Genomic DNA, 20,444 nt, shown 5'->3' with positions numbered 1-20,444 from the left:
GGCCAAATCCAACAATGTGCTAAGAAAACAAGGAGAATAGAATATTAAATAAAGAAAAATGGCTTATTTCTGACCCCAGAGTACTGCCATATGTTACAGTTACACTTCTTTTGCCAACCAAAGACCATAATTTAGCTGGAATAACAACATATTTGACTGCATGAGTCATCAGACGTTACATTCTATCCCTCCACCCACAGCTGTTATTTGTTTTTATGGATATTACTTTCACTTTAATTGTGTGAGTTATACATTTATTTCATTTAGCTGACGCTTTTATCCAAAGCGACTGACAATAAGTGCATTCAACCATGTAACCATGTAATGTAATAAATATATATCTGTAATGAGAGTCCTGAATGAGTTAAATGACTGTAGGGATGGAGTGGACAACATTACAACACGTTCGGCTCATGCATCTAATGAAACATGCACCTCCCGGCCGTACAGGCCTGGCCACTGCTAATGAATAGAATTATAAAACGAGAAAACAAAACCTGAGGCTTCCGTGCTATTATTTACTCTACAACTAAAACGGTCTCCTTGGGAACTGTTTGTCTCCCTGGTGTTATGTGAGTTGACTGTTTCTGTGTTAAAGCTTTGAGCAAGAACAAATGTGGGCCTTGGGTTCCTAATCCCTGCTGCTAACAGAAGAGCTGTCTCCAAATGTTGAATACATTAAGCTTTGTACTCGCAACAACTCTGCCCCTTGAGGCTCTCTGTCGCTCTCTCTGTCTTTTCTGTGTGGAGTGAGTGAATGGTAATAATTACTCCAGCCATGTGTGAGCTGAGAGTCTGCATTAATGGGGCAGGATCTGTACTTTCTGATGGACTTTTTCTGAACAAGACAAAACCAGATCCGAAGCCTTTAGTGTGACGATTGTGAAAGGTCAGGTTGATTATTTTAAAACTAAAAGCTGTGATTTGGACTGACGAAGGAGTTTGTGGTGATAAGAGCGGACGAAGGTGTGGGGGTGCTGATCACGTGATCTATGCAGCAGAGTTAATACGTCACTTCCACCTCTCGCCTGAATAATGCAGAGGATTTGTTGCTGCTGTGAACACGTCTGTGCAGAAAACCTCCCGCTGAGTTGTGCATGTGTGAAGGGCAAACTCTGTAAACTTCCTTCGATTTTACCCAGAGGTCGTGTCTGTAAGTGTCTCATATTTCTACACTGTCCCAGAATGGACAAACCAAACACTCTTTCTAGAGAGTTCTTTTTGTGTTTTTATGTCACCTGAGGGCAGGCCATATATTTCTACTACTTGCTTGGAAGGGGAGGGTGAGGTGAGGGGTACCCAGCTGGTCCCAATCTGCACCCGCACTGCAACGTTTTATCTATTGTGTGGTTTTATGACACTTGGACTGAAAACCAGCTATAGTCACAGCTATCTGTGTGCGTGTCTGTGAACTGCAAACACTCAGTTCAGGGATGAAGTCCACCACCTGGAGTCAGATCTCCAAAACAATGGAGAAGCTGCTCGACGGCTTTGCCTTCATTGCTGCTGCACATTTCCGCCATTTCCCCATATACGTCACCGTTGGTTTCTCAGCTGCAGCCTCGATCAATCCCATTAAAAATGTCACGAGGTGGAGATGTCAACTGCCCCTGCTCTTTCTCCTGGTTATCCACTCACCATATTCTGTTATTGCTCTACCAGGCCACATCATCCAATTCTGAGATGTCCCAGGTGGTCTCTGATTCTAAGGCCACACACACTTGCTTGCCTCGTCATACACTGACACTGTACCGGTCGGCCTGAATGCTCCAGCAGCCGAGGAGAGTGAGCAGGAGCCAGGGGTCGCAGGCTCCATGACAGTCACCCCAACGCTGTCAGATGATCTAAAGGACCAGTCCTTAGGCTTCAGTGTGGAGCTCTACCCCAAATCCAGTTTAAGCTTTTTATTTGGAATTTGACCATCTGCTCTTCTCATTTCCGCCCTGACTGACCATCGTCATTTGATTTTCACCAAGCTACAGTTGTAGTCACCTGCATTGTCCTGGCTGTGCATCACTCAGACATCAGTCAGTCAAAGCCACTGATTGGCTGACGGACCTGTTGCTATAGAGCTCCAGAGAGAAACATGAGCAAGCGGTTGCAAAACTTAAAATATAACAAGTGTGAACAAGGGACTTTAAACAGTTTTTTTTTTACTTAAACATGTTTAACACCAAAATAAGCAGGTGTATTTTAACTTTGAGAACATCACCTAAAAAAGGGCACATTAACTTGTCTTGTTGGTCTTGTGCTGCAGTTCTCACTTTGGGAACCAATGCAATTTACAGTGTTTAGTTTGAACTATCAGTGCTTGGACACATTCACTCCACATCATAACATTATTGGAGGTGTGAAATCTTCATTTTCCCTCCAGTGTCACCCTCCCTCTTTGCATGAATATATTGTGATTCATGTGTGAATCGTGTGTGCGTGTGAGTCATTTAAGGTGGTAAAGGTGTGAATTAATGTAAAAGGTCAGTCTCACAGGGCAGCAGTAAGGATACAGCAGCATGACTGTAAGGACATGCTTTGATACTAGTGGTGCATTCTTTGTCACGGCCGGGGGGGGAGGCTACAAAATCTCAGAAAGGCATTGGCAGGGACTGTGGTTAAGGTTTAGGTCCCTTTAGTTCTGACTTATCTCTGTCCCAGTGGAGAAGGAGGAAAAAATCAGCCAGCAGTCTCATTCCTGCGGGCCATGAGCTATGTTTCCTTTTGTGTTATTTCCCGATGAAATGCCTAGAGTTTTATCAATAGCAAATGTAAGAAATTCACTGCATGTGTGTCTGGTATTTTTCAGTAGAGCGAGGCGAGCGAGTCTCAGGGACACTACGGAGCGAGGGCACAAATGCCACAGTTTTGAAAGATTCAGTGGAGAAGAAGAAGAAGAAGAAAAGAAGGAGAAGAAGAAAGCACCAGGGAGAAAGCGTTAAAAGCCCGAAATAGAAAGAAATCCCCATGCAGGTCTGTAACTAAAACACACTCATGAAAAAAATAAGGAAAGACAACAAAAGTGATTATGTGATTCTTTGTCATCTATGTCCTCAACAGCAGTAGCAGATGCAGGAGGGATGATGGCGAGGGCCAATAGAAAGAGAAACAAGGAGACCAGCAAAATGTTCTCTATGGACAGAGAGGAAATTAAAATCGGACCGACTTTTAGTCTAGACTCTCAATTTGTGTGATTAGAGAAACTGTCCTGAGGCAATTTTTTACAATGTTGTAAGAAAATAGCTGTCCTTAGCTGAATTACATAATTTCCTCTATTAGAGAGAGTAAAGAGAGCTGTACATTGTATAAAATATGAATGTGATGTATAAGCTTTTAATATATTGAAGTTTTTAATATTCCTAAATGTTTTATTGCTTGTCGAGGAGCTCTGGAGGATGTGAACTGTGCTTCAAACTGATTTTCTTTTACAATGACTTTATTGATCATTTAACCAAATATACCATCAGATATATTACACAGGCCGAAGCGTGACACATAGAACCACAGTAGACGGACCTCAGACCATCCACTGATACACAGAAACCAAGTCAGCTCTTTTTCTTAAAAGTAAGAAAATAAGTAAGGCCTCCACAATGTCAATTATTTTTTTTTACATGTTATGAACACATTGATCATTTGTTTATTTTTATTTTCTTTGCCAGTGGTTTGATAAATTAGCCATAGCTTTTGAAATAAAATTAAAAAAAAAACTCAACACTGACGACTACTTGGTAACGTGTCCTCAGGTCAACAGATGATGACAACCACTGTCAGTACAAACAGAATGGAGCCTGTATTTAAAGGCCATACCACAAACAAACCAAAATAAACGTATTACAAGTGCTTGGATCAGTACTTTTATAGACACCCAACATTTACAGTCAAGAAATGTGAGTCCAACTTAACGCATACCCTAATATATAACTACTGGAATTGGCAATGTGTTGTGTCTTCTCTTGATCCACCCACACTCGCTGGGTGATGTGCCAGAGAATGTCAAATGTCCCCTAAACAGATAACACCCCACATCCTTGTTAGAGGAGCCTCAGGCCTGGATTCTCCCGGTCCAGCGTTCTCCGAGGGACAAGTTAACCTCTGGTAACAATCCAGTCTTTTTGTTTTGTCCCCCTTTCAAACTCCTGGCAAAGTCTCAGCTGTCCGTTCAGATTGTGAGATATCCGTAGAGCTACAGCACTATTCTAAGCTTCTCCCACACAGCAAGCTTATGGTGGTCGACCAGTCTAAAGCTCTGCCTTCCAGATTCCTTGGTCAGTGCTCGGAGGGCCGCTACAGCAGGCTGCCTGGCCAGGAGACGATGGTCAGGGTGATCCTGCCCCTCAGCTCCTTCAGGAGGCGCACCAACGCTGTGTGGGTCATCCCCCACGTGCTCTTCCCGTTCACCTCCAGTAAGATGTCCCCGCACCTACACAGAGAAAGAGAGAAAGATCCCCATTGAAACAATGAGCTTAATTTAGGGTGCTGTAAATGTATACAGGTCCGCTAAATGCATAAACTGGTTTCAGACACGCACTGAACTCCATATAATCTAATAAAATTGTCTGGAGAGGACGTATGTGAGAACACAAGTCTCTGATTCTGTTGCAGTGGACAATCTCAGGATATTCTTCCTGTCATCCCCCTCGTAAAAACTCTGGATTATGTCCGAATCAGCCTATGTAAGAATACAGCAGGAGATTATCTGAGGATTCACGTGAGCAAATGGGACGCTTCGATTACGTTTCTAACAAACAGAACGTGTACACGTAGAAGCCATCGACAAAGATGTCAACTTGGAAAGACCAGAAGATTAGAGTACAAAGAAATAATTCGATCCATATGCACTATATTTTTTTAAATGATACCGTTATTTTGCAATTACATTTTTTGAAGCTGGTCAATATAATTTGGCTCATGGGAAAAAAGAGGTGATATAGGATGAATACCTTATCCTGCCGTCATTGTAGGCTGGCGTCCCCTCCACGATGGAGCGGATAAAAAAGGATTGATTGCAGTTGACCTCCTCCTGACCTCCAACGATACTAAAGCCCAGGCTGCCCGAAGTGCTCCGCCGCAGGATGATGTCTTTGCAGCAGTAGAGATGCCTGCGTGAGCCAAGAGGGAGCTTTAAAACACTAATCTCTCCACTTCACCTTTAACGTACATGACATATACATATATAAATATATATACTGTGTATCCATACTGAGTGAGAACTGTAGCTAGGCTGATGAAACCAGCTCTGCTCAGGAGATAAAGGCCTGGTAGCTCTCATGAGCTGAATGATAAGGCTTTTCCTCTCGGAAGACGTGATCCAATGAGACTAATGGAACTTCTCTGTCAGTCTCATTCAAAGAGCCCAGGGCTGAATGAAAATTTAATTCAAATCCTTTTAATCGCTCCACTGGTCTAGACTACGTTCCCGTGGTGGTTTCGTACTAAGTTATGACTCATAATCAATTGGAGGATGGAATTCCAGGATGAGCACATTTTTATTTCACTATGAAGATAAATTCATATGCTAAAATTTGAGTGAAAGTTTTGAAAGAAAGTTGAGCTGATATTAGAGCAGCGAAAGTATAATGAGTATTCTCTCCCAGCTGGCTCTGTCAAAATGTTACCTGGCACCATCTGGCAGAGGTCAGAGGAACCAGTGCGGGGGTGTCAATTATACTGGGCACAGAACAAGTAGGAGATGAGGTAGAAAAATGAATATGGAGTGGATTCCGGAACGCTCACCTGGGTAGCTGCAGCCATGACACCCACAGTGGGGAGTAGTCGTCATTGGGCACCATGCTCTTGGTGCTATCTGTGGGTGAGGGTGTGAGGCAGGGCGGCAACGTGCACTCCGGCAGGCTCTCCTCAGGGGGACGCATCTCCAAGACCTTGAGCACGACAGGAGAGGTGGTGTTTTTCAAGTTGGCCACGGCCTTGCCTCGCGTCACCCCCGTCAAATCCACGCCGTTCACGTTTAGCAAGATGTCACCTGCGGGGTGGGGAAGTGGACAGCACAGCTCATCATCCGCCCGGGTTGGCTGCCTTGATAATAGGCTTTTTTTTTTTAAACTCACAGGACAGGGACTCATCATCTGCCTATTTAATATTCAACAGCGTCCCTGCTGGAACACAAAAGGGATGGAAACCAAGTGCCACCTGTGCAATAAAAAGGCTCCCAGTGATGAAATTGGAGCACGGAAAACAGACGGCTCGGTCCAACACGCTAGTAGACAACTCGAAGGACACTGCATGGATGTGCAAATGCTAAATAATAGTTTCATGTTTCATAACCACACAAACAGAGACAGCCGCTGCAGCTGGACAGGGAGGGTAATGACAGGCTTAATAAGGGGATATTTTAAGATGGATATGTGGGAGTTAGCGAATCTCTCACTCCCCTGGATGGAAAAATGCATTATGGGATATAAAGATTGCTGCAATCACATCCAGTTATGTGTGATTTTGCGCCGATCAAGTACTCTACACAAATACACAGTCGGCCCTGAGCACTGCGATGCTAATGTGTGTTTGTGTTTTTTGTTTAGCCGTGTTAGAGCCAATTTGTGGAGCGCTGAACCGCAGCAGCACCACGGAGTTTTCTGCCGGATGAATAAGCGTCATAATGAAACACGAGCTACGAGTGTTCATCAATCAGCATTTCTGTTATATACACAGTATTCATCACCAAATTGAAATCCATGACATCCCTGTTCTATGTGACAATCACACAGAAAAAATACTACGTTCCCCAGTGAGTAATTATTTTCACAAAAACAAAACATTTCTTACAGTAAAAAAACAAGTCTGATAATTCCAGGATTAAGTGGAAAGGTGTTTAATAAGATGAAACAAGACATTCATTAGCGATTGACTCTACCTTTTCGAATGGAGCCCTCCTGTCCCACCACTCCATCTGAGTCCACGTTGGTGACGTAGATGGGGAGGTCCCACCCTCGGCTGGACATGCCCCCTGCCACCGTCATCCCCAGGGAGTCGTACGGTTCCTTAGTCAGAGTCACTGTCTTCTCGTAGCACGCGGGCTTCTGGCAAGAGTCCTTCACAGAGGAAAGGTGGCAAATTAATAATGGCTGTTATCTTCAGTTTTGTAAGGCTGTGACCTTTCTCTGTAAAGTACATTGAGATAATGGACGTTATGATTTGACATCATATGAATATCACTGAACTGAAATGTCACATTTTTTAAAGTCGCAAAGCAGTTTTTTCTTTATGTCCCAATCCTTATATATACATATATCTAGTATATATATACTTTATGGTCCAATTGTGTTGGTAAATGTACATATTTTGTCTTTCTATATGTATTCATATAAACACTACAACGCAAGACCAAAACTATGGAGGACCATGCATGACTTAAGCATAAATAAATAAATAAATGTAGAAATAAATACAGAAATAAATAAATAAATATGCAAATAACAACAGAAATGTCTAAATAAATGTCTTCCACATTTATTTATTTATTCATTTATTTCATTCCCTCATTTCAGTCTCGAATGCTAATGAGAAAGGCGGGCCTAGCCGCAGTCTCATGCAGGATTGGTCACAGGAGTGTAATGATCCAGCCCTTCTATACTGTATTTATTTATTTATGTATTAATTAATTTATTTCCTTTTTTATTTATTTATTTATTTCTGTATTTATTTCTACATTTATTTATTTGTTTATTTATACTTAAGTCATGTATGGTCCGCCATACAAAACATGACATGAACTCAACTGTTACACCAAGGGCACCTTCAGACTATATATACTGAATAGATTTTACAGCAGCACATTTGCATATTAATAAGGACTGTTTTCTCTGGCACCTGCGATAGCCCCTTAATGTTTGGAGAATTCATATGAAAACCACCCGTGATGTGCTATAGGGAGTCCAATGACAGAGACGTGGTTGCTAATTAATGAACGACCTCATTAGCATAAGTGGTAATGTATGGTGGTTATTAGAGTGGAACATCAGGCGGCTCAAGAGCCGTTTCATAATGTGTCCACGTTTGATATAGAGAAACTGATTAATTCAGAGACGTCATGGTTTGGAGAAGGAGGCTGTGAGTTAGATATTCCGGGTGAGTGTGTGCTGGATGGGGGAGGGAGAGGGAGCGTAATGAGAAACACACGGACACATTGAGGTTGATGGGATGTAGTGTGCGCTGTTTTGTTAATGTGCTGCATTCACACGTTTCTGCGGCGCTCACAGGAGGAGAGCACTTGTGGTCACGTGGTTCTGAGTGTGGTGTCGCTGGGTAAACACTATCCACACGTAACTGCCTTCCAATGCAATATGAAGTAGGTTGTAGTGCAGTGTATTGCACTGTGTATTTAATATGTAATGGAGGCTGTGATAGTGACAAGGACTCATCTTATGTAACATTTGCCTCCAGCTATAGGTTCAGAGGTAAGCTAGCTAAGTAGTGGTGACATTAAAAGGATTCCTTTGACATGTACATTTGTGTCAATACAGAAAACATCACCTGGATGGCTTAGCCCAGCATTGAACTCCCGAGGTAGAGAGAAACCGCTCCAGTAAAACTGAGTAATTGCAGTGATACATTAGATCTCATTTGTTTAAACATAAATAAGCCAAAGGTTATACCACAAGGTTTTGTTGGGGTTTGTACGCTGGGCACAGTGACCATTAATTAAGGTGTTTTTTAAGCTCTTTTCAGGCATGTGCTGAGGGACTGGATGTGCAAATATGCAAATGTCTGAGTCGGTTGCCGCCACCATTTCCCAAAATTCCCCGCAAGACCCCTTGTCAGCCTTTGGGACAATACAGCAGCAGCAAGCAAGTAGGTGTGTTGATGCAAAACTGAAAATATACAATCTCCTGTTTGGACACAACGTTCGTAAGTTTTTTTTATTTTTATCTTTGATCCGACACTGCTAGCTGTTTCTGGTAACTTGCCGTGGCATCGTGTTAACCCATCAGTTGTGAGAGCAGTATCAATCAATCAAAGATATTTAGCCTGTTTGTCACAACATTGAACTATGCGAAAACCCGTAGTGTTTTGACTTGAGATACATTTTTGGGACAGTAATGTACAGAAGCTGACTTCGCCGGAGAAAAGCTTTTGCTGGAGGATGGCAGACGATACCCTTAATCCTGCCGGGTGACGGGATGTTCTTTCTTTGTGGTGAAAGATGGCTGATATGAATGCAACAGCTCTGTGCGAGCAGAAGACAGTCTGCTGTGCTGCCTGAATGACATGCTTTGATGGGAGAATAATGGTCTACCTCCGTGGATCATTTGCACCTGAAAGGGAATATTTATCAGGAGAAGGGGAGACGGTGGAACAAATCTTTTCTCTGTGTATCTGTATGCGCTGCTCACCAGTAGTGTTTGCTCGATATCCACAGGGGAATATGGTGGGGGACCATCCATGCCCCACGGAGCTTCTTGTAAGATGTCTGGTGTTGGTAGGCAGATCTGACGAGACACGATGAAGTGGACACCCTCCTCGCTTGCCTGGAGACAGTTCAGAGACAACAGAGATCAGACATGAGTGCCAAATGTTACTGAGACAATAAGCATTCTTACAAGTTCAACACTCTTATGTCTGTCTGGTATTTCCAGTCTTCATATTAAGCTAAACATATTTGATAATGGCTAAAGTCACAGTGAGTAGAGTGACATCAGTCTTCTCATCAAACTCTCTGCCACAGAGCAAATAAGTTGTCCAAAAATATTTAACAGTTCCTTGATAAGTGGCTATTGCAGCATTTCAGATAAAAAAATATTCATGTATATCATTAGACATAAAGTCTCAGTGTGAAAGTATGATATTTTCAGTTAGGGTGACTCAGCCCTTCAACAAAAATATGCAGGAAAATTTGAATTCACTGCCACCCAATAGAGACCTATTTTGCAACTCAAAGACCCACCGCTGAACTTGCCAGTCCCACTTTCATTCACACATTTAAATGAAAGTGCTCCAGTAGAGCCACAGATGAGCTGGCTGCCTGCCCCCCCCCCCCTCCCCTCTCTCATTCCTCTGAGGTTTCCCCTGGTCTCTGCTGCACAGAGCTGACTCCTGAATTAGCCAGCTACAGCCCATTATTGCCTGAGTTGGACTAATTTAATTTCTTCCCTGCCAGTTCTTAATCTCTGACAGAGCGTGCCTTCTCTGAGAGGCCATCGTGGCTCCTCAGAGATTCACAAGAGCCAGTCAGACTGCTCAGACAGGAACTGCGGGCCGAGAGACTCGGCACAGTCGGCCACAAACACTCTGCAATTAACCATGATTAGCAACAAACACACCGCCATTGACTGGCATCAACCAGGAACCAGAGGCAGCTGCATGGTCCGGTCTGTCAGGGAATCGCCACAATTAAATACCATTAACTGCAGTGAGTGCAGACACAACAGCACAGTACAACACAACACAATTAGCCTGAATCACCACAATTATCTGTAATACCTCCGAGACCCCGGGCAAGAACAGAGCTCAGTGTTGTTTGTGGTCTGTAACAACATGCAGACTTATTTGAGTGTCACAACTAGGAACTTTCTATAAAATGCTCAGACCTGCTGTCTTAGTTAAATCGATTCATTTAAAGGAAGACCGACTTTCCATGACCTCTGGCGACTGACCTGGATAAGCAGAGCAGCGTGTTCTGGTGCTCCATAACGCAGATCGTGCCCGTTGATGGCCAGCACGCGGTCACCGACACACAACTGTCCGTCCCGAGCTGCCAGGCCGCCCTCCAGCAGGTGAAAGATGAAGACTCCGTGCTCCTCTGGCCGCCTCACTAGCTTAATGCCCAGCTGCTCCTCTGGAGTGCTTTTATTCAGGACCACATGGATGCCGTCATCCCTCTGGGGTATTCCGTGAGATGGGTGACCCCCCGCGCCATCGTGGCCGTGCCCATGCAGGTGGCTGTGTGAGTGTGAGCGGTAGCGATGGCGCTGCTCTCGGAGCACGGTGAGGCGGAGGAGTTGGCAAGGCTGTTTGAGGGTCGCCACGGCGTAGCAGTGGGGTACATTGCTGATGTCGATGCCATTTACCTGAGAGAGGAGGGAATAAATGACCACAATGATTCTTTCTTATTGACATGGGATACAACTGTAATTACATCTGCCAAGGAGGTTGTGTTGTTATTGGTGTTTGTTTGTTTATTTATTAGCGTGTAGTGATACCTTCAGGATCATGTCCCCGGGTAGCAAACGTCCGTCCCGTGCAATGACACCTTCTCTGTAGATATCCTGGATGAGGACGCGAACCAAGGGGGTCTCATTGCCGCCGACGGTGCTGATGGCCAGCGGATCTGAGGGATCCATCCGTGTAATCTTAATACTGGTAAGTTCTCCATCCGGGATCAGGTGATGGAGCTGAGGAAGAGCCAGCACTAAACAAGAAGATAAGGGAGAAAGGAAGAAGCTGATCATTATGTCACCGCATAATGACAAGAAAAACTACATTTGAAGAACAGCCAAGTAAAACAGGAGATGAAAGGAGATGAAGTGAGTGCTGCAGAGTGAGAGAGAGACACATAGAGGGAGAGAGATTGTGTTGGAGAGGATCAGCGCTGAAACCAGCTGTCCCTACTCCCTCAGGTTAGTTAAACAAACTTGTACAAGCCAAAAGGGAACATTTACTTGGCTGATTATACCGGTTGATGTTTTAGTGATTAGTCATATACATCTGTATCAAGCATGCTTGGGAAAACCCGCAATTTCACATTTCCAAAGTTATTACTTGGATGGGGATGCAAGAAAAGCAATAAGACACACAAGCTTTTGTTTCATAGTTCAACCAGTGCACTGCATCAAAGTTAAATAAAAATGTGTTTTCTAGTTTTTCTTGTTAAAAATATATCTATCCTAGGTTTTTAATTGCTGTCACAGCATGATATAAAAAAAAAATGTAATTGGCATTTGCAGCTAATTCTTTAAACTCAACGCAATCAATAGACCAGATTTTGCTTCTACAATCAATACAGGATTTAATTAGAACATTTTTCTCCAAGCATACGGCCCTTATTTTATATCTCACGTTTCTGAGAACCGTTTACTTCTCTGCCAGTTCTATCACTTTCTCTTGTGCACGCTCCCCCGTCACGCTCAGTGGTGAATTCCGCTTACCACTGGAATGACACATCCTGGACTGGCCTATGTGGAAGTGGGCGGGGATCTTTCTGACTGTTTTGGCCAACAGCCCTTGCCAATGAATTATAGAGAAGAGGTTTTTATTGCATTTCTTTTTCTTTGGTTATGAGATATCTCTCCCTTTCCCTCTTCCTCAGTGGGCTCTCTCCCCCCAGGTCTCTCACTCCGTAGCCTCAGTCGTCGTTTCTACTCACGCTGCAGTTTCTCCATTCCAAAGTCAATATTTAGTCTTTATCGCAGCAGATTGCTCCAAGGGTGGAGAGCACATTACCACAGAGATCTGCAGCTATTATGTAACCCCTCCATCTCTCCGTCCCACACCCTTTCAACCTCTGTCTCATCCTGTCATTTCTCTTTATTGTCCACCCTCCTTCGTCCACGAGGACATTACCCTGCCTTTATTTTTTTCCTCAAAAATTTTTTATCTATCTGCTGTTCCCTCCATTTTTTCCTGTATGGATCAGTCCACACATTGAAAACCATTTAATATTGCAGCTGATCAGACTATACCTCACTCTCCGTCCTCTCTGCCTATCTTGGTGTCTTCCTACATTCCTTCTCCTCTTCTCATCATGCTGCACTTGTACTTCCAACATTAAGCTCTTGGATACTTGGCTGTATTCCCGACTCTACTTTACCATACCATGAGGGCCCTGCTGTGAATATAACATTAAATATCTCTGGAGCACATTGTCTCTTCCACAAAACATCTTATGGATCTAACATGTCAAGAACACGGCTCCCTCCGTGGACTACTCCATCAACCTGGTGCACACCTGTTGACCCCGACTGGAGGGAGAAGGGGAGGAGATAGACGAGAGGATGAGGTGGAGAAGAAGAGATTGTAGAGAGAATGGAGAGGAGAAAATCGAGGGGTGGAGGATGTCATCAGTCATCTCCAGTGACCCGCCCTGTCCAGAGTGCCTGAGGCTACCACTCTCCCTCCTGATCCGTCTCTTGTGATGCACCAGTGGACTTACGCAATCTGCCACTGAATTATTAAAGAAACATATGCTACTGTTACGCTGTGGGCTCCCAGCTGTGTCACCGTCCTTGTTCGGCCAAGGTAACATTGCACATACACACATTTAGAAGCATGCACGCACGTTCAGCACTCTCTCTCTCTCTCTCTCTCTCTCTCTCTCTCTGTGTCTCTCTCTTGTATCCTCTTCTAAAACTGTAAAAGTGCAGGCTCAGCAGTGACATCACCAAATCAAGAAACATCACAAAAAGTAAGAGAACAGATGTGTAGAGCTCGATCCATACCTTCCTGTGGAATTCCAGTGGAATTCCTGGCATTGTCTCTCTCCTCAGACGTCTCATTGCTCACTGCGTTGCCACTCTTGGTCCTCCGCAGGACACTGAACGCCCGGTTCAACCTCCTGAAGGAGCGGCTCCTCACAGAAGATCGGTCAAAATTTCTGACTGCAATGGAGACATGGGAGAGAGAGAAAAAGGCACTTTATAGATTACATCAGCCTCAACATGCCCGGACATGTCTGGATCTGCCTCCTCACAGCCAATGACTGTTCAGGCTTTGAAGACCATTAAGACTGAAAAACACAACTGAATGGAAAAACCTCATAAGATCTGTTCAGGTAAGAAGATTAAACACCTGTATGATCCCGTCTGAATAATATAACCATGAGTTTTAAGGTTTACTTGATGCAAAAACGTTGTAGTTTTTTTTTTATTCTTATGATTTTACAACTTTGGTCAGTTTTCATCTGTCTGTTGATGTAATGATGATATGAAGCACTGTTTTTACAAGTGGGCCTTTTGTTTCTTTATATTCTGCCAGCTTAATGATATTCTCCTGATTGGCAGTTGGTGGTGCGATATAATAGCAACGCACCCACATAGGCTGTGAATAATAGAACTTGTAGTAAGTAAATATCAAGGATGTTCTGAGTTGGCTATAACTAAGTGACATTAATTCCTCATACCTACATACTCCGCATATTAGTCAATACAAAGTACCAATCCATCCATCCATACATCCATCCATACATACATCCATCCATACATCCATACAGTATCTATGATGCTTGTCCTTTAAGGGTCACAGGGTAGCTTGAGCCGATAATGATAACACGTATACCTCCACGAGCAATTCTTCGATGCAAAGGAACATGAATCATTAGCCTGAATAAATGTGACTGATAAAAAAAGCTGTGTTGTTTTTGTAGATGGCAGTGATGCAACTGGACTTTGGTTGCCACCTGCCAATAAACCGATCACAGAAGAATTAGAAGAAGAAGCGATTATATTCCTAAAGAAAGAGCTAATGAAATTGAACTGTATGTAAAGTAACCTTTTTAAAGAAGGCACCACACGTTAAAAGCTGAGCCTGCTCTTTTGGTCAGAAAGTCCTTTTGTGTCTTTTCCTGGAGCCCGTCGTAGCAGGATCTGATGTGTCATCGCACTGGTCTCACTGAAACGAAGGAGGAGTTTTTGGCCTCGACTCAGCCTTTTATTCAGAGGTTTATTTGTTGAGCAACACTCAACAAGACCGAATAGAGCATCCTCTTTGCGGATAGTGGAGCTGTTTTCAACCAGTGGCTGTTTAATTAACAAATCCAATCTTTGCTGAGTATAGTTACATGGTTGCATAACCACAGCAGTGATGTAACAAGACGTGGACTCTAATGACCATGTCTAAAAAAGACCCTCCCAGAGAGACTCTCGTCTGGTACTTTGCATTTCTCAGAAACAGACAGCCGGGCAACAGGAGGCTGCAGTGGAGAGGCAGCAGCCGTGGCCCTGCTGCACTGAGCACAGGGCAGCGAGCCTCTGCAGAACCCCCCCCCCTCTCTCTTTGTGGGCTCGGGGAGATGCAAGGGCTCCTGACAGCCACATTACTCTTTAAAAGCCCCAGCCGCTTCTGGAGCTGACAGCTTGTTCAGCAGTAGTGGTGCTCGTGGTGGTGGTGGTGGTGGGCACACGGCCGGCCGAGGCCTAAAGTGCTGGTGCAGCGTCATTCGGTGTCCCCACTGCTCATGTTAGGACGGGGGGGCAGCGATGGAGGGCCAGCGTAGAACACCCGTGACCGTTTCCTGGTTTCACAGGTGGGAGAGATCGAGGGAAAGCTGCAAGCCTCCCCTCGGTCTCTCCCATTAACACACCTCTCCATCCTTTTTTTATTTTTCTTGAGTACATAATGTCCCTGCCCTCTCCGTGACTTTCTCTCTCTCTGCTTCTCTTCTGTTTTCCACAGAGAGACTTTATGGATTGGTGGAAAAAAACAAGGCAGTAGAGCTAATTGGCTGATAGGATTTCTATCAGAGATCATTAGGGGAAAACAAAGACTGTGTTGGAGGGTGAACGAGTGGCTGGGCTGTATGTCGAGAGTCTGCGGGCGTAAATGTATGTTTGGACATAGATCACTTGTATCAGGTTTTGACCGGGAGACTATGTAACTGTGACTAGAAGGCTCTCCACTCTCTATTGATTTTCAATCTGTCATTCTGGCTTAACACACACTCCCTCTAGCTGTCTCCCTCTCTCTCTCTCACTCGACAGACAACTTCAGGGTTACATCATGCAAGACCGAACATGACCACACACACACACACACACAAGTACAAACATCCATTCGCCCACTCACACTCACTCTTCTTGGAGCTGCTGCGGGCGGCCAGGCTGGTCGTGCTGCCTGACTGGCTGTTCTCCTCCATGCTGGGGTCGAAGGCGGGGTTAACCAGACCCGGGTCATCAGACAGGAGGGCCACAGCGGCGGAGGTGGGGCCATCGTTGGGCAGCGTGGCGATGGTGAGCTCCGATGTGCTGTCGGTGCATTCGCCCTCCTGCGAGCGGCGCTTCCTGTCGGCGGAGAGCCCATAGTGAGAGGCCCCTTTACACCTGCACACAGAGGTCAGAAGGTCACTCTCAAACTCATATTACACAGTAGGCATGGTGCAATTAATACCCGACATGTTGATGAAATGGTGACTTTGATGATGTGACATAGCATGCTGACATCCTGTAATGAACTACATGTCGAAGCAGCAGAAAAAACAAAAAAAAAGCACCGCTCATCGCAGTAGAGTGAAAGTCAACAATTTCATGTTCATATGGAAAGAAAGGTCGTGTTCTTGAGAAATAATGTGTGCAGATTTCAGCCTCTCCTCCAGCCTGAGGCTTTCTTCACGCCGACCTCTGTCTTCTACTGTGAGACGGCCTCCACACAAAGGCTGCTTATCTGACCTTAACACTCACACAGAACCTCTCCACAGCACCAAGCAGCCGCAACAACAAATGTGTGCGGTGTTATATTTCCCACACAGTAGCTCGCAGAGAACGTACCATGAATGTCATGTTTACTCTCAAAAAGAAAAAGTGGCAGTTTCTGTTGCTTGAGCACCTTCTTCGTAAAAAACAATATCTGGATCACGTTTAGGATGGCTGTTCTCTGTGGCACTGCCTGTGAGCATCTGCGACGGATGATTGAACACAAATGTAAGAAAACACTCATTACAGGGCTGAGAGGGCTGGAAACTGACACAACATTTGAATATAAAACTGAGATCGTCTGAAACAAATTCCCAAGTTGCAGGTGTCTTCTCGCTGTCAACATCACCACAGCACATTGACAAGGTCTCTCTCTCTTTCTCTCTCTCTCTCTCCCGTACCATAAAAGGCTTTTCATACTGACAATATTAAATTCGGAATGTTTCTTTGTGAATTAAAGATATCCCTAAAGAGGAGGGTATTGTACTGTTGGGGAATTTTTTCCCTCCATCTGTAAGCCATAAAGGCTTTGAGCTGACGCTTCGTCAGAGGCAGGAATAACACTGGCTTGTCTCTCCGGCTGTCTCTGCGGGCCCATCAGCACAAACATTAACTGGGTTTTAATGAGCTGGATCAAACCCAGGCTCTGCTTCAACAGTAGCCCAGAAAAACAAGAGGGAGCAGCATCCTTTCTCCTGTGCTGTACGATGGGCTGGGTACCACTGACTCTTATATAAACGCTGGCCATGATTGCCGAGCCACAAAAGAAACAAGATTACAAGCTGGTGAGAGTCAGTGAGCTTCACACATCATCACATCACAAGAAGGAGCCTCTTCAAAAACAGAGCTGTCCTGGTGGGTCCTACATTCTGTCCATATATTTCACAGGGAGAATTCCTTTCATCCTGAACTAGGCTTTAAATCTCACAAGTCATGCTCTCCTTTAGGTTCAGCTTGACCCGAGGCTGAAGAGCCCATTGATCCCACTGTGAGCTCTGTAACATAACACTGCGATACAGTGCATGTGCCTGTATGTACCTGTGTGTGGGCAGTGCCCCTTCTGAGTTATTATTGTCCATCGATTCAGTTAGCAAATTGAATGCTATCAAGCATGTCCGTGCACCAACACACCACTTAACTGAGTGAAGTGGTTGAATAGAGCAATATTTCAATCATCAGCAGAGGCGAGGGCAGCGCTGCAGCGTGGAAGGGGCCGAATCTTTCCTCGTGTCACTCAGCATCAATTAGAGGAATTGGAGCTGAATGCAGCATGAAGGCTGGTGCCCACACAACTGTCTTCAAGTGGCTGCAGAGACTATGAGGGGGGAAGGATAGTGACACCCCAAACAGATACATGTGCATACACACAAGTTTGCTAAGCTGTCTCTATCAGAACTTTGCATTCACTTCCATTGATTGTGGTGAGCACAAGCAAAACGTATTCCTAACCTTTACCATTAATGGTCAACCCTAACCCTAACCTAACCACTATTCACATCTTAAGCCTGACCTTAACCAGGAGCTCCGCCATGTTGTGTTTTACCTCATTAAGACGGAGCTTTGGTCCTATTAAGGTCTACTGGTCCTAGGAAGGTAGGTGTTTATGCAAGAAAGGGTCCTAAACAGGGAACAAAACTGAGCACATATGGCATAATGCATTCCCCAGCCCCTTACCCTAACCTTAATCATCACTACTTAATGCTTTAATAAAACTAATAACTAACTATTAAAACTTTAAGACCAAGCCTAAACCCTCAGAAGGGCCAAATGGTCCTCACTTCATAAGGTCAAAAAAATGGTCCTCAAAAACTACACACACACACACACACACCTTTGATAGGTTCTCAGACGGCACTACTGGTCTACTGACTACATGGAATTGAAACGTTAAGACAACATTCCCCTGTTTCACCGACGTTGGTGGAAAATGAGAAACCACAGTCAGTTAGTTAAATAAATCTTACAGACCACCCAACAGTTTTGGTTTCCAGGTATTAATTAATGCACACTGCTCAAATAATTTGAGTCAGAGTTGCTCTCTGACTGTGCAGGGTCTTACAGTCTTTATTTCTCTGAGTGAAAATGATTTTAAAAAATTTAAAAAATTAATATTTGGAGCTGTCCCACCTATAAGTCGTACAAAAACATAAAGGCCATTGCAGCACAGAGTCTGTGATGCAGCAGCAGCAGCACGGCCATTGTTTATTGTGTTACTGGTTTATTAGAAGGTTTGTCTCCCTGCAATTAAAATCTCCTTCCTGTGAGGGGAATAGGAGATGCCTTAAAGACATATTTCAGCTGCTTAGACTTTTAATGTTTAAGGGCATAGTGTGTGCTGGCTGAGGTTACAAGCAGGCAAGCATGACAGAAACCCCTTGTCTTTCTCACCAGGGTGGTCTTGGAGCTTTGAGAGCCGAGGTAAGCGAGCCAATTAAGTCTGCACTTGCAGCAGAGGTGAAGCGCTCGCATAGACTTCCACGTCTGCTCACTTTCCCTTCTTATTTTCATCCTCCCTCTCTCACATTATTTTTGTGTGCAAAGATGGACGTTTGAGTGCTTATGCAAAGCTGTCCTTTGCATAAGCATCGAAGCATCGTTTTTTTTCTCAGGGGATGATCACTGAGCTTAGAGGATGCTCATTAGCGCTGCAGTATCCTTGTCTTGGTCAGCACAGCCTCGGTTATCACATCATCTCTCTAAACCCCGGGATCTGTGGCGCGATAAGGAGCAAAGACACCAAAACATGCTTAGCGCTCCTCCCTCCTCCATGTCCTCCTCTTCGTCCTCCTCCTCTCCTGCACTTTCTCTCCAGCTCAATTCCGATATACCCATGGAGCTCTAAGTGACACGGTGGTCGTGCGGAACCACCCTGGTTGTGACACAAACAGCCTTGTTCTTGCGATGTGAAATAAACACCAGCTCACGACTCATCAAAGCCTGTGAGATTCTCCATCCTCTTTAGGGGTGAGTGGATTATCCTTACTAACCCAAATACTCTCTCCGCTCCCTGACTGCCACCAGCATTGTGTTGGGCCACACTCTGCACACAGTCCAAATTACCTCCAATTCCAGGTCAGACGGTCAGATCCAGAACCTGTGCTCCGTCTGGGTGCAGATATTCACGTGCTGCGGACGTGTTGCACACTGAAATCGTGCAACTGGCTTGGAATCTGAAGTGTCTCTGTGGGGTGCAGCTGGCTGACCTCTGCATGATCCACAGCTTGAGTCAAGAGATCTTTTACTTTCCACTGTCTGCGCTTCTTGTTTTTTGTGGAAACTTTTAGTTTGCTTTGTAATTTTGTAAAGTCTTGACCTTACTATGTAAAGTGCCTTAAGATAATGAATGTTGTGATTTAGCACTACACAAATAAAATTCAATCTCCTATACTGCCGCATTCATTTGAAACCACACAGTAGATTCTGAGTTCAGACTCTGGCAGACAATCTTCAGATTTTCACAAGAATACACCAGAAACCCTGACATGTTAGAACCTGAGGCGCATAGGAAAGTGTCTTCACAGTTTACCTGCTGGTAGCCGCCAGGTTCTCTTTCTCACAGACTAATGTTTAGAAAGTGTGTGTGACATGTGGGAGGTTTCCTCGTGTGAAAATAGAATGTGAGAGGATCTCAAAAGTGAGAGGTGTGTGAGAGAGTTTATTCTCCGAGCAGCAATGAACATGGGAAAGCACAGACACAGTTTGTGCAATATTCAATGACTTATATAAATCATCTGTTAGTTTACGCACAAAATATCCTCATCCCAACTCCGTCTTCATCTGAGAAGACCTTTTTCATATATTCCCACCTCTAACAAATTTCCCACGTCTCTCGAATAATGCAAGAAAAACAATCTTCCCCCGCTTTACTCATCATCTAATCCAGCTGATACCAGGATGGAGCTCATGAGAGAAGATTGTCTGTCCAGAATAGCCTTTAGCTAAGTCCCATTAAGGTGTAACTTGCTCTACACCAGACTGAGCCGGGGGAAACTACAACCAAACACAGCACTCTGGGGAATGTAGACCTGCACAAACACAATGCAGCCAAACAACTGCTGGTGCGGCGTGCAATAATTTGATTTACCTTGATTAAGGAGT

At 44.5% G+C, this 20,444-nt stretch overlaps 1 protein-coding gene across 1 annotated transcript in view; it reads right to left on the bottom strand.

Moving 5' to 3' along the window:
* Positions 1–3,461: 3,461 nt before the first annotated feature.
* Positions 3,462–20,444, bottom strand: part of lnx1 (ligand of numb-protein X 1) — a 28,426-nt gene continuing 11,443 nt past the window's right edge. Inside the window, exons 2-10 of the mRNA XM_061078488.1 lie at positions 15,730–15,977; positions 13,383–13,541; positions 11,148–11,356; positions 10,602–11,015; positions 9,342–9,476; positions 6,863–7,040; positions 5,728–5,974; positions 4,935–5,093; positions 3,462–4,414 (exon numbers count right to left, since the gene is read on the bottom strand). Coding sequence (XP_060934471.1) covers positions 4,279–4,414; positions 4,935–5,093; positions 5,728–5,974; positions 6,863–7,040; positions 9,342–9,476; positions 10,602–11,015; positions 11,148–11,356; positions 13,383–13,541; positions 15,730–15,977 — 1,885 coding nt within the window. The 3' untranslated portion in view covers positions 3,462–4,278. The remainder of the gene's footprint in view (positions 4,415–4,934; positions 5,094–5,727; positions 5,975–6,862; positions 7,041–9,341; positions 9,477–10,601; positions 11,016–11,147; positions 11,357–13,382; positions 13,542–15,729; positions 15,978–20,444) is intronic.

Source organism: Limanda limanda, chromosome 9 (genome assembly GCF_963576545.1).
Source record: "Limanda limanda chromosome 9, fLimLim1.1, whole genome shotgun sequence".
Classification (NCBI taxonomy): Eukaryota; Metazoa; Chordata; class Actinopteri; order Pleuronectiformes; family Pleuronectidae; genus Limanda; species Limanda limanda.
The sequence above is the reverse complement of the archived record's forward strand: the minus strand, read 5'-3'. Positions and strand labels throughout refer to the sequence as shown.